Consider the following 12,943-nt stretch of genomic DNA (forward strand, 5'->3'; position numbering starts at 1 on the left):
TGAAACTCAGTGAGGGAGAAGGGGAGGGTCTCAGAGCCTGGATTCAACTGAAGCCTGAATGGCTACGCTGCTATTTTTAGCCCCATAGCACGAGCCCAAATCAGTTGACCTAGGCTGAGACATGCTGCCACAGGAGTCTGTTTGCTGTGTAGACGGTACCCTCAAAGGCACCTCACTCCTTGTTGGTACCATTGCAGTTGACCTAATGAGCTTGTCTTCAATGCCTTTAAAAAAAAAAAAAAAAAAAAAAAAAGCAGCTGATTTTTTACTGAGGGGTAACTAATGGGCGTGGGCTATCCCGTGGTAAAGACACAGTGAAGACGAGGCCCCCCCCCCCTTTTTTTTTTTTTAAACTGTGAGGTAAATTTGCTGCTGTCAGTCTGCGGGGGAGTGGGGAGGAGGCAGTAGGGCTGACCTCAGTGTGTTTACTTCAAGGTCAATCTAAGTGTCTTGTCTTCACTGGGTTATTACCTCAGGATACCTTATGCGCATTAGCTACCTCAAGGTAAAAAACAAAGCTCTTTTAGCCGTGAAGACAAGCCCAATGGCTTTGGATTTAAACAGGAGAAGATCTGGTGGCATGGTGTTTTCTGTGTGGAACTCTGGTCAGGTGACAGTGGAGCATGCTGCAAGGCCTACTTAGATGATTTTTTTCCTGAGGGGATTTTTTGGTTGGGATTAAAGTTGCATTTTACTTTGCAAGGGAAGGGGACGGGTCAGGTCTGCACTGGATTTTCATTTTGTAGTTATTTTATTTGTACTGCAGAGAAACCAAAGTGTCCGTTGTGCTAGGTGCTGTACAGATTCATAGTAGGGGAGAGAGTCTGCCCCAAAGAGCTTACAATTTAAGTTTAAAACAAGACAAGATGATGCAACAAATAAAATGGAGAGAATGGGCAGGGGTTAACAGTGAAAGTGTTGCCAACTCTTTTCTTTAGTCACAAGTCTCATGGTATTTGGTATTAAAGCCCCAGCTAGTACAGTCAATTGATGGTTACGTGAAAATCTCAGCTTCCATTTAAAAAATTTCTAGCCGGTGGACAAAAGCTTAACAAAATTGAACTCTGAGGCCCCCAAACCAGAAAGCAAATAAAAAGAAGCCCCAATTAATTATTTTTCAAACCTCATGATTTTGAAGACAATATCATGATTTTTGAGGACCTGACCAATTTTATTTATTTATTTGCTTGGGGTCGGCAACATTATGGTTATGGAGACATGCTCACTGAGATGGTTTTACAGTAATTTAAAAATGTATTAAGATATGCATCAGTTTGTAAAGTTGTTGATTTAAAATATCAGCTTGGAAAAGAGGAGACTAAGGAGGATATGATAGAGGTATATAAAATCATGAGTGGTGTGGAGAAAGTGAATAAGGAAAAGTTATTTACTTATTCCCATAATATGAGAACTAGGGGCCACCAAATGAAATTAGTGGGCAGCAGGTTTAAAACAAATAAAAGGAAGTTCTTCTTCACTCAGCTTACAGTCAATCTGTGGAACTCCTTACCTGAGGAGGTTGTGAAGGCTAGGACTATAACAGAGTTTAAAAGAGAACTGGATAAATTCATGGAGGGTAAGTCTATTAATGGCTATTAGCCAGGATGGGTAAGGAATGGTGTCCCAAGCCTCTGTTTGTCAGAGGGTGGAGATGGATGGCAGGAGAGAGATCACTAGATCATTACCTGTTAGGTTCACTCCCTCTGGAGCACCTGGCATTGGCCACTGTCAGTAGACAGGATACTGGGCTGGATGGACCTTTGGTCTGACCTAGTATGGCCATTCTTATGTTCTTATAGTATCTAGGTGTAATTTTCTTATCTTTGGTTTATTCCAAAATAAATAGTACAAAAAATTGTCCACCAAAATGTCTTACATTGGTTTGAGCATGTGAACTCTTGTACCCAAAAAGAACAGGAGTACTTGTAGCACCTTAGAGACTAACACATTTATCTGAGCATAAATAAATTTGTTAGTCTCTAAGGTGCCACAAGTACAAGGAAACCTTTTGTAGTGATAATCACTATCCTTGATTATCACTACAAAAGGTTCCCCCACCCGCCCTTGCTGGTAATAGCTCACCTTAAGTGATCACTCTCGTTACAGTGTGTATGGTAACACCCATTGTTTCATGTTCTCTGTGTATATAAATCTCCCCATTGTATTTTCCACTGAATGCATCCAATGAAGTGAGCTGTAGCTCACGAAAGCTTATGCTCAAATAAATTGGTTAGTCTCTAAGGTGCCACAAGTACTCCTTTTCTTTTATTGATATTCAATATTGCACACTTAGGACTCTAGCCTGGCAGTCACTGAAAGTAAATTAGGCCTAACCAATACACTCATGAAACATTAACTTTTGGCACAATCTACAGAAAGCTTCTAGGGAGAAGCTGTTGCAGTGCATATAGTTCTCACTTGTTGATACATGTAGGTGAGATGTTTTTGCCTTGCTTGAGAGAGGAGCCAGTTCTTTTCTCTCTTTGTCCAAACCCTGCTTATGCAATATGATTACTTTGTTTAGTAACTGAGCTTCTTTGTAAGGCTTAGTTACAAAATTTTAATCTCTCATGTCAAACATTTGTGCATTAATACTGTATGTTAAACACTTCTGAGCATGTGCAGAAGAACAAAAGGTATCATTTTCTGTGTTTGTAGAATGTACCCAAACAACTATGCCTAAATCTCTCGTCCCACCCCAACAGCGAGTTGCCAGACTCCGTAGACTATGTCTACACTACACAGCTTTTAGTGACAGGGCTGTGTCGCTACAGCCATGCCGCTAAAAGTCATGCAGTGTAGCCGCTGTTTGTCGGCTCTCCTGCTGACAAAAAATCTTCCACCCCCAACGACCATCGTTTGCATTTGCATTGTCGGCAGGAGAGCGCTCCTGCTGACAACGCACTGTTCACGCTGGCACTTGTCGTGGCAAAACTTTTGTCTTTCAGGGTTTTGTTGTTGTTTTTAACATCTCTGAAAGACCAAAAGTTTTGTCGTTCAATTGCCAGTGTAGACATAGCCTTATACAAGGTGGGTACCTTTCTAGAAGTTTAGAGTGGAATTTTTCAAAAGCACTCAGTGCCTCAGTGCTTGATTTCAGTGGGAGCACAGTCATGCAGGATGCTTTAGAAAATTCAACTGTTAACCTATAACTCAGTTAAGTCAAGTCCTAGATATATTGCAGACTCCAATTTTCATCAGCATAGGGAAAGCTTTAATTAGGGAAACTAATTTTTTTTTCTTTTTCTTTTTTTTTTTTTAATCCTACCTCATTCTCTACCTTTTTAATACTGTTATGGCAAAAGGTGCTTAATGGTTGCATAATCACTGAGATGGAAGCACCTGGGATAAAACTCCCCATAAAAAGATTTAAAGAGGGCATAAAGTAACCACAACCCAACACATCATTAAGGGTATTGTTATTGTGTGGGTTAAAACATTCTCCTTTTGTCTGACACTTGAAGCACTGAGGTTCCAACTTCCTTGGTACTACAGAGCCCCAGGTTCACTTTTCTAGGTCATGAAGCCTTGGTGAGCAGCCTGGGATTAGGAGTTCCCCAGGTGTAAAACTGAAGGGATTAGTCTGTAAAGAGAGAGACTTGCGGGGACCCCTCAGAGACTAGACAGATGTTTCTGGAGTCAGGGCAAAAAGTGCCTTCCCTGAGGATTCTGGAAGAAGGGGGTTTGCCTCTGTGCTGTGTTACCAAACCTGTTGAAAGGTTACAGGACTTGTGTACATACTGTAAATAATCAAATAGCATTCAGAAGATACCTGACTCCAAATTACAGATTTCTGCTCCAGACAGAAATTGACCAAATTCTGCTACTGCTGGGTGGTAATATAAATCTACAGGCTGCTGATCGTGGAGTAGGGTGACCAGATGTCCCGATTTTATAGGGACAGTCCCGATATTTGGGGATTTTTCTTATATAGGCTCCTATTACCTACTTATATACCCACCCCCTGTTCCGATTTTTCACACTTGCTATATGGTCACCCTATGGTGGAGAGATGTTCACTTTTACTGGCCACTGAAGTATTAAATAGGAATATGGTGAGAGAGCAGAAGGGACTGAAATGTCTTTTTTATTGGCCTCTTTATGCTATTGAAATTAGAAAAATAAAATATTTTCTCTTTTCTCTTTGAAAACTTGTCTTGGTGTCTGTGTTGTTCTGGACGAAGATCAGACTAAGGGTTATCCAGCCACCTGTTTGTTTTTAGCTGCCTGCGGAGACTGGAGTCTGCTTTGTTTTCCTTTCCGCAGGATTTCCCCATCAGGAAGTAATAGCATGCCTATGGACACAGAGATTTCCTTACAAGGTGTATAATGTACAAGGAAGTTTTGATTCAAGTAGTCACAATTATTGAGTAACAAAGCTGCTGATTCACAAGAGAGGGTATTTTTTGCAGCATGTGGGACTGATGTATCAACTAGTCAGCTTGCTGATACTTTAAACTCAGACGTAGCAAAATATCAGTAATTTTCATGTCTTGTCTATACAAGGAAGCTATTGAAAGATAAGCTAGGGTGTGGATTTAAACTGCAGTAACTATTCTTCACTACCTCCTTGTATGGACTCTCTCATTTTTGTACTAAAAGTGCCTCTAGGTTAATCCATTTTCAGGCTATTCCAGGCTATTTCCCCTGTGTAGACAAGCCCTTAGTTATCTCCCACGCTGAGTGCTGTACCCAAGGGGTTTGATTATCTTCTCACTGAAATGGCAAAATTTCCATTGCTCTCAATGGGAGAAGGATCAGGACTGAGTATGCTAGCTGATTTTTACATTTACACTTACACAAGAAACCATTCAAGTTAACTTACTCCTCCCAAGCTTCCACAACAACAGTTAACTTTTAGGGCATGTATACATGGGCGTACTCAGGAAAGTGAAGGGGAATTAACTTAAAGTATGAAGTCAATGCACAAACGCCCTTAGGAAGGTGCAAGTTAGCCATAACTGTCTTATTCAACTTTCTTACGTTTTAACTCCTTGGTTACTGTAGACAGCAAAACTTTACTCCTGCTTTGTGACTAATCATATCAGTTGGTATATTTTTGAATCTTTACTCGATTTGATAACATTCAGAGTGGAAATTGCAACACTTGTGCTCTTACAGTAATTCAGCATTCTGCCTATGCTCCTTACATGTTTGGTAAATAGTCATGTATCCCATAAATATATAAGTACATCAGAAAAAAATTACTTCTATCAAAGCTATTTCTGCCCTCAAATATTATTGGTTTTGGCTTGCTTTTTATCTCTGTTTGTATTCGTATTGGTTCTCTAAAGCTCACTCGGCGCTCGTGAAATAATGCTGTGTTTTTAATTTTCTTTGCAGGCGATAGAAATTTTGCACCTAATGATCCACTGGAATTTAAGTCTCATCAGTGGTTTGGAGCATCCGTGAGGTCTAAAAATGATAAAATTCTGGTAAGTCTTGCTTGCTTGCTTTTGGACACTTCTACAGGAAAAAACTGCAATGGAAGGACTGTGACAATTCAGAATTAAACATAGCTTTGCCATCCAACTTGAGTTTCTCATTAGGAGTTTATTGGCTGGCTTTTCTTCTTGTGCTAGGGAAAGTCTAATATAATTCATGACTAGTGGACATTGAAGTTATTTCTGAAAAATTCCTCTAAAGCCCTTCCAACAGATTTTTATGAGAGTTGTAAACAGCCTTCTCTCAACGAATGCACATTTCTAAAAATACGAGTGGACTATTCCTCGTCTAAGGTTGTTACAGCTGCCCATTGTGTAGGTAGTGTGCTTTATTTCTACTAAAAGCAGTGCTTTTGGGTCATTTTTCCTTGGGCATGCAGTAGAACAATGGTGCAAAGATCCATCCAACCTGCTCAGGCATTCTGAAAGAGATCTGTTTTATAGACTGTCATGTCTTTTCCTCAGGCCTGTGCTCCCTTGTATCACTGGAGAACTGAAGCGAAACAGGAGAGAGAGCCTGTAGGAACTTGTTACCTTCATGATGGATCTAAGGCTGTTGAATATGCTCCCTGCAGATCAAGTATGTATAGAAGGTTTTGTTGTTTAACTTAGTAATTTCAGTTTCATTTCTGTTACATCAATTTTATGTATATTTGTAAGGGGAGTAAGAAGAGAATCTGTTTTGTGCCTTCCCTTTTTTTCCATGGTCAGGTTGGCATTTGTCCTTCTGGCAACTGGGGAGGAGCCTGACCCAAAGCCCCAAGTCTGGGCACTTCTGAACTTTCGAGGTGTTCAGGATTTGCATTTAAATTTCACAGATGTCTGGTCTCCCCCCCACCCCCCATTCCCTACAGTGGATCAAACTAAGACCATGGATCCAAATATCCCAGAACTTTGAAAAAATCCAGAATTTCACAGTTCATTGATAATTGTTGTGGCATTCAAAATGAGCCCACTTTCCTTCTGAGAGGTGGATGTTGCTCTATTGCAACCTCCAAGGCATGAATTTCTGATTCTGGAATTATTAATGTAATATTAATGCTCCAATTGATACTCCTTTTTAACTGTTTGAAATGTGCCATGGCAGATTAAAGTTTCTGCCAGTAAACTACTGAAGAAGAGAAATAACTAGGATACTGCAACATTATGAGTACAAAGTGCCCTGCACAGAACAGTCCCACTTCTGTGCAGCTTAGCTGTGTCAAATAACAGCAACTAAAAGTAGCAGTAAATGTAGGGTAACATTTTCAAAAGTGGTCTCTGATTTTTGGTACCTTCATGTTTTTTGTACTCCATTTCAGATATCGTGAGCCTATTTGTTTGAAAGTGTTGAGCACCCACAAACCGTGGTCATATCAGTAGGGCCTGCGGTGGCTCACACCTTTGAAATCAGACCCAAGATGTCTCCACTTGAGCACTCAGAATAAGAGATTACTTTTTAAATTTGTTACCATATTTCTTTAACCTACTTTTGAATCACAAAACGGACTGAGAAATTCTGCAGAACAGCAGGGAGTGCATTCCATAGTCATCCAGCATAAAAGGAGCATAAACGACTATGTCTTAAACTTAACGAATATTCAACTAGTCACACTGTTATAAATAAGGGCCTGTCACATTTCTGCCCTAAAGCTGTATATTCAGGGGATTAACTCAGTCATAAAAACTCTCTCTAGGCTGAATCCTAGCATGGGAACTGTCAGCCCTGGAATGCTTTTTTCTTCTTCTTCAGACAACCCTTGAAATATATTATAGTTATATAGCTTTCTGGTTTTTTTGCATAGAAAGAGATACTTTACATCTATTTTTCCCAAAGACCTTTGGAATTTAACCCAGCAGGAATATGGAGTTACCATTTACTTCTATTCAGATAGGCCTAGAACTAATCCTAAAGTTATTTGATTATGAGTTGAAGAACAGGAAGAAATATCTGCCTTGCCATATTAGAACAAACTATTGAAGCACCTAACTTGGTATCTAACCTCTGGCTTTTGACCACTGCTTCAGAGAATCGGACAAAAATCTCCCTGACACCAAACCAAAATCACCTGGAGTTCAAGTTAACCCAATCCAGGCTCTGGCCATCCAAGAATGTTTGAGCAGAATGGATCAATGTAATTATAACCATCTTACCATTCCCTGTCACAAAGTTTAATTTATCACTCTCTACCTATCTTTTTTTTGTAGCAATTATTGATGCTGATGGACAGGGATTTTGTCAAGGAGGCTTTAGCATTGATTTTACAAAGGTATGTGATGCTCATTAAATGTAGCCTGTTTTCACAAGTCAGCAGACAATTATAAATTACAGCAGTTCCAACCAGTACCTGATATAGGTATGTATCTATTTTTTAAAATAAAGATCCATTATTCCTGAAAGTAAAAATTTAGTAAACTAATCAAAAAGTTTGGAACAAGCCATCATTATGAGCCCTGGTCCTGCAAGGTGCTTAGCACCTAGGCTCTGACAGAACATGCTGTACATAAGTACCCTGCATTTCCAGCTTCTGTCAATGGTACCTGATTATTTGTTTTATCTTTGCTGCCACTGGTCCTCAGGTCAAATGAAACTACAGTAATCTTGTAATTTTATTAGATGCTTAAGCATAGACTGGTCACTTCAAATCACTAAGTTAGTTCTCTTGCAGGAGTGACTTGCTCTGAAAGTGACAGTGTAATCCCTCCTGATAACTCCATTAGTAGACTGTGCTTTTAGACCCAAATCACTGCTCCTTATTGAGCCACAGCTTTAAATTTTCTGTATCTTCTTGCTCTTGTTCTATTCCTTATGTTTTTTTCTTTATATATGTAGGTTGCTGTTTGGAAATGTATTTTTCATATATTCTTTTAATTTTCTTTCTTTTTCTTTTAAAATCCAAACATAGACAAAATGTTTACAAAGCTAAGCATCACCAAAAAAACAGGGTTTGATCCAGCAGTGCGCATAAGTACGTGCATTGCTGTAAGCACACAAGTAGTCTCAATGATTTAAAATGGGACTGCTTGTGCTTAAAGTTACAAACATGCTTTGCTGGATGAAAGCCATACCAAGTACGGGAAAAGCTGTGTTATCCGGCACTTTGCAAACCAGAAAGCTCTATAATCCGGCCTTTTGGGACAAGGTACGAGGTGTGGGCTCTGGGAGGAAGTTTGGGTGCTGGAGAGGGCTCGGGGCAGTGGGTTGGGGTGCAGGAGAGGTTTCGGGGTGCTGGATCTGGCCGGCACTCACCTTGGGCAGCTCTGCACAAGCGGTGACATGTCCGGAGAGACACGGCCAGGCGGCTCTGTGCACTGCATCTGCCCGCAGGCGCCGCCCCCCACAGCTCCCATTGGCTGAGATTAATGCTCTTAGGTGGAGGAATGGCCACGGGGGCTCTGTGTGCTGCCCCTGCCCTGCCCCAAGTGCTGACTCTGCAGCTCCCATTGGCTAGGGACTGCGGCCAATGGGAGCTATGGGGGCAGCGCCTAGAGGCGGAGGCAGCATGCAGAGCCACCTGGCCGCACCTCTCCGGACATGTCGCCACTTCTGGGGAGCTTCCCGAGGTGAGAGCTGCCCAGAGCCGGTACCCCAAAACCCCTCCCGTGCCCCAGCCCTGAGCCCCCTCCTGCACCCAAACTCCCTCCCTCTTAGTTAACCGGAATTTTTGACTTAACTGTCAACCCCGCATTCCACCAACACTGGTAACAAAGCTTTTACTGTAATATAGACAAAGATCAAAACCAAAACTTCTCTGTGTACCATGAGTCTGTCGTTGATTAAGGAAAAAATAGGGATGTGGGGAGGGGAAGGCATCATCCGCATGCCTCCACAGAAACCAGTCATATGACAGACTCCTAGCAAAATGTCATAGGGTTTTGTTCTAACTATATTCTATTGTCTTAAAATTATGCCTGTAGGAGTCTCAGCTAAAATGATATGAATCATTCAGTTCAGAGTTTAAAAAGAAGAGGCTGGATGGGGGAGGAGCCGAGGGGAGGGAAAAGAAATTGATCAAAAGCAGATGTCGATTTGCTTCAGTAGTGTTAAACCTAATAACATTCTAGAAGATCAACATTTTTAATTATTTCCTTTTTGTTTTTTGATTCTCTTTTAGTAGGCCCGTGTAATCTCAAATCATAATAAAAAAATCTAACAACACAGCTGGGTTACTACAGCTACCGCAACTTTACAGTACAAGAGAACTGTGTGCTCCTAGAATTACCATATATTTCATTATTGTTTATTATTCTTTAGATGTATGGTAATGAGGGCTCTGATTATTTTATTTTATTCTTTCTAGGGAGACAGGGTACTTCTTGGAGGACCTGGAAGTTTCTACTGGCAAGGTGAGACAAATCACTTAGGTGACAAAAAATGCTAACATCTTTGATTTTCCACCCCCCACTCCACCTATCTTGACTCCTCCATAAACATCAATATCTCAGTGAATGAGACACGAGAAATGTATTTCTTTAATCCCCTTAAAACATTTACTGAATATTTGAGGCAGCTTTAAAAGACTTCTTTGCACTGATTATTAACTAAATAGCTATACAAATGTTCTGTTAAATACATAAAGTGTGTGTGTGTGTGTGTGTGTGTTCCTAAAGGCAAATACTTTGTTCAAGACTGATGAGGTTATCTCGGGGAATATTTTGCCTGTCCACCCAAAACCTTAAAAGCAAGAAAGTGCAAAGTTAAGCAAGTGGTCTTTCCTCTATTTTATAACACAGACATCAAATTATTCACTGTCATGAGACACACTACAGGTCCCACAAAGAGAAGTATGTTCCATTTCCTTTGGATACAGAGATACGCTACGTTCTCCACGTGTATCTGCCCTGCGCTGTAACACAAACCTTACCTCTGACTTTACAGTTTCCACAAGAACATTTCATATATCTTCTCCTAGAGGGAAGGCCTTCAACTAACCATTGCGCATCCACGGTCACTGTGGGTGTGTCTACGCTGCAGCTGGGGAAGAGTCCTCTTGGCCAGGCAGACAGACACCCAGTAACTCTGCTTGAGCGAATGTGTGCTAAAAACAGCAGTGTGGTCACGGTGGCATGGGCTAGCCACCTGAGTACGGACTCAAGGGGTCGGTTGGGCTTGTACTTGGGCAGCTAGCTTGTGCTGCAATGTCCACCCTGCTATTTTTAGCACACTAGCTCAGGCAGAGTTAACCTGTCTGTCCACCCGGGGAGAGAGACATGCTTTCAACAGCAGCATAGACCTAGCCTGTGAATACAAAAGCCAACTCACTTGCTGCTGCCACCACTAGTGAGCAGCTGCCAAATGCAGTTGCCCATGTTCCATGTACATAACATAGTTTCTGTATTAGTGCAGACCCTGAACAAAGAAGAGTGATTAAAAATGCATTACAAATGCTACTGATGCTCATCAAACTGAGTTAGTAATATATATTTATTTTGTTAGCTCCTTGGAGAAATTGTCATCTTTTACATAAAACTTGAAAGGAAAAAAAAATTCTAAATGTAACAGTAATTTAAAAATAAAGTAATGCTCCTGAGCTTGCAGTTTCATAATTTCCTACAATTCTTTTAAGCTAAATTCTGAAATGCCGCTAAAAGGCGAGCAGTGTAGCCGCTCTTTGTTGACAGGAGAGAGCTCTTCCGCTGACAAAAAAAAAACTTCCACCCCCAACGAGGGTTGGTAGTTTTGTCGGCAGGAGAGCTCTCCCCCTGACAAAGCACTGTTCAGACTGTCACTTTTCATCGGTAAAACTTTTGTCATTCGGGGTGTGTGTGTTTTTTGTTTTGTTTTGTTTTTTCCACACCCCTGAATGACAAAGATTTTAACAACGAAAGTCCACTGTAGACAAAGCCGAAGTCTTTGCTGGATCATGGTCTACTTTTTTATTTTCATGCCTCCCAATGGCTGCTACTGTTGTCTAATGGAGGTTTCCCCTTTAATCTAATGGAAATGCTATTGGTTTAGAATCCAAACATTCTCTGATTAAGTCCCATTCTTCACAGTTAAATTCACCAGAGCAATTATCTATTTTAATGTACTGTTTTTTCGCAGGTCAACTCATTTCTGATCGGGTGGCAGAAATTGTGGCTAAATACAATTCCAAAGTCTACAGTATAAAGTATGATGACCAGTTAGCAACACGGTCCGCTAGTGCTGCTTTTGATGACAGCTACTTGGGTAGGTCATTTTGAAAATAAAGGGATATTTTTATCAATATGGCAGCAAGTCTCATTGGATTTGATCCTGCACCAATTGCAAAAGACCCAATAACTTTTATTGACTTCATTGATTTCAACAGGAGCAGGTTTGAACCCTTACTGAATATTAATGTTGATAAAGATAGCAGTTGATAAGAGTGTTTCTACCTGCTAAATGCCTGTCCATTTAGGATTGTGTGCACCCATCTTGTCTCTCTAATATGGAGAGTGACTCATGGTCAATCTTGAGCTCTTGGACGTGTTATCTAATCCGTGTATATTTGCTTTGCACTTGCTTTTTAAATGGGGTCAAAGACATTTTTCACTTTCTCAGTGACTCTGTATAGCCCTTGGGGGAAAAAATGTGTGACCAGAAATCTTTCAGTGAGATTACTTATTAGTCCATAATCCTCTCCCTCTGCCCTTCAAAAAAAGAAGTGTTCTAAGTCAGTAGCTGGTGTAACATGGCACAGAAAATCCCCTAATCCCCGTGAAAGTAAAGGTATAAGCCCCATTCTGCCTTTACAGATCAGTCTAATGTACAGCAGTCTGGCATTGAATCAGACTTGCCTGTTCAAATCATACCAGTTTCCCAGGTAATTCAAAATTCAGCTTTCCCTGAGAGGTCATAAAGGAGAACAAAAGACGCCAAAAAAGTGTATAAGCAGACCCTGCTAATATGGGAACAGAGATCTATCTCAGTGACCCATTTCCCCACCCTTACATAAACCTAGATAAGCAAGTGCTGGAGATTATGTTAAAATGCTGGAACATTAGAAGAGTTTGAAACCTACTTACTAGTTTAAATTCATGCTTAGAGCAGTCCCCTTTCTCGATTAAAAAAAATGTTTTGGTCGGGAACAAGTGAAAGTCTGCTTTTCAGTATTGTATCAATTCATCAATATGTCACACTCACTTGAGACCTCATTTCATTTTTGTCAACACCGTGGATGCTGCTAACTTTCCATGGGCCTGAGCCAAAGCCCAGGGAAGCCAGCAGGAGTCTTTCCATTGACTTTACTAGGCTTTCAATCAGGCATTATATCACTATATATGATTCTATATGGAGATTCCCATCCACATCCACCCCCACCCCATGACACGTATTGTATTTACTTTAGAAATACAGCATTTGGAAGTAGCCTTTGGATTCTATGAAACGCAGTGAAAATGTGTGTTGAGGGAATAACAAATAAAAGTGTCCTCCAGGAGAGGTGAAGGAAGTAATCATTTAGCTTTATATAGGTCTTGCTTAGACAAAAGAAAGGAAAGGAAAAATGTTCCTAGGGAACCTGGAGTAAAATTCCTGTGAGAGAATAGTTTTAGGG

At 40.7% G+C, this 12,943-nt stretch overlaps 1 protein-coding gene across 1 annotated transcript in view; it reads left to right on the forward strand.

Moving 5' to 3' along the window:
* ITGAV (integrin subunit alpha V) overlaps window positions 1-12,943 on the forward strand; it is an 85,309-nt gene that overhangs the window by 29,671 nt on the left and 42,695 nt on the right. The window contains exons 3-7 of the mRNA XM_037912071.2: window positions 5,344-5,435; window positions 5,910-6,024; window positions 7,632-7,693; window positions 9,725-9,770; window positions 11,470-11,595. Of these exons, the coding sequence (XP_037767999.1) occupies window positions 5,344-5,435; window positions 5,910-6,024; window positions 7,632-7,693; window positions 9,725-9,770; window positions 11,470-11,595 (441 nt within the window). The remainder of the gene's footprint in view (window positions 1-5,343; window positions 5,436-5,909; window positions 6,025-7,631; window positions 7,694-9,724; window positions 9,771-11,469; window positions 11,596-12,943) is intronic.

The sequence above is a fragment of the Chelonia mydas genome, chromosome 11 (genome assembly GCF_015237465.2).
Source record: "Chelonia mydas isolate rCheMyd1 chromosome 11, rCheMyd1.pri.v2, whole genome shotgun sequence".
In the NCBI taxonomy this organism is placed as follows: Eukaryota; Metazoa; Chordata; order Testudines; family Cheloniidae; genus Chelonia; species Chelonia mydas.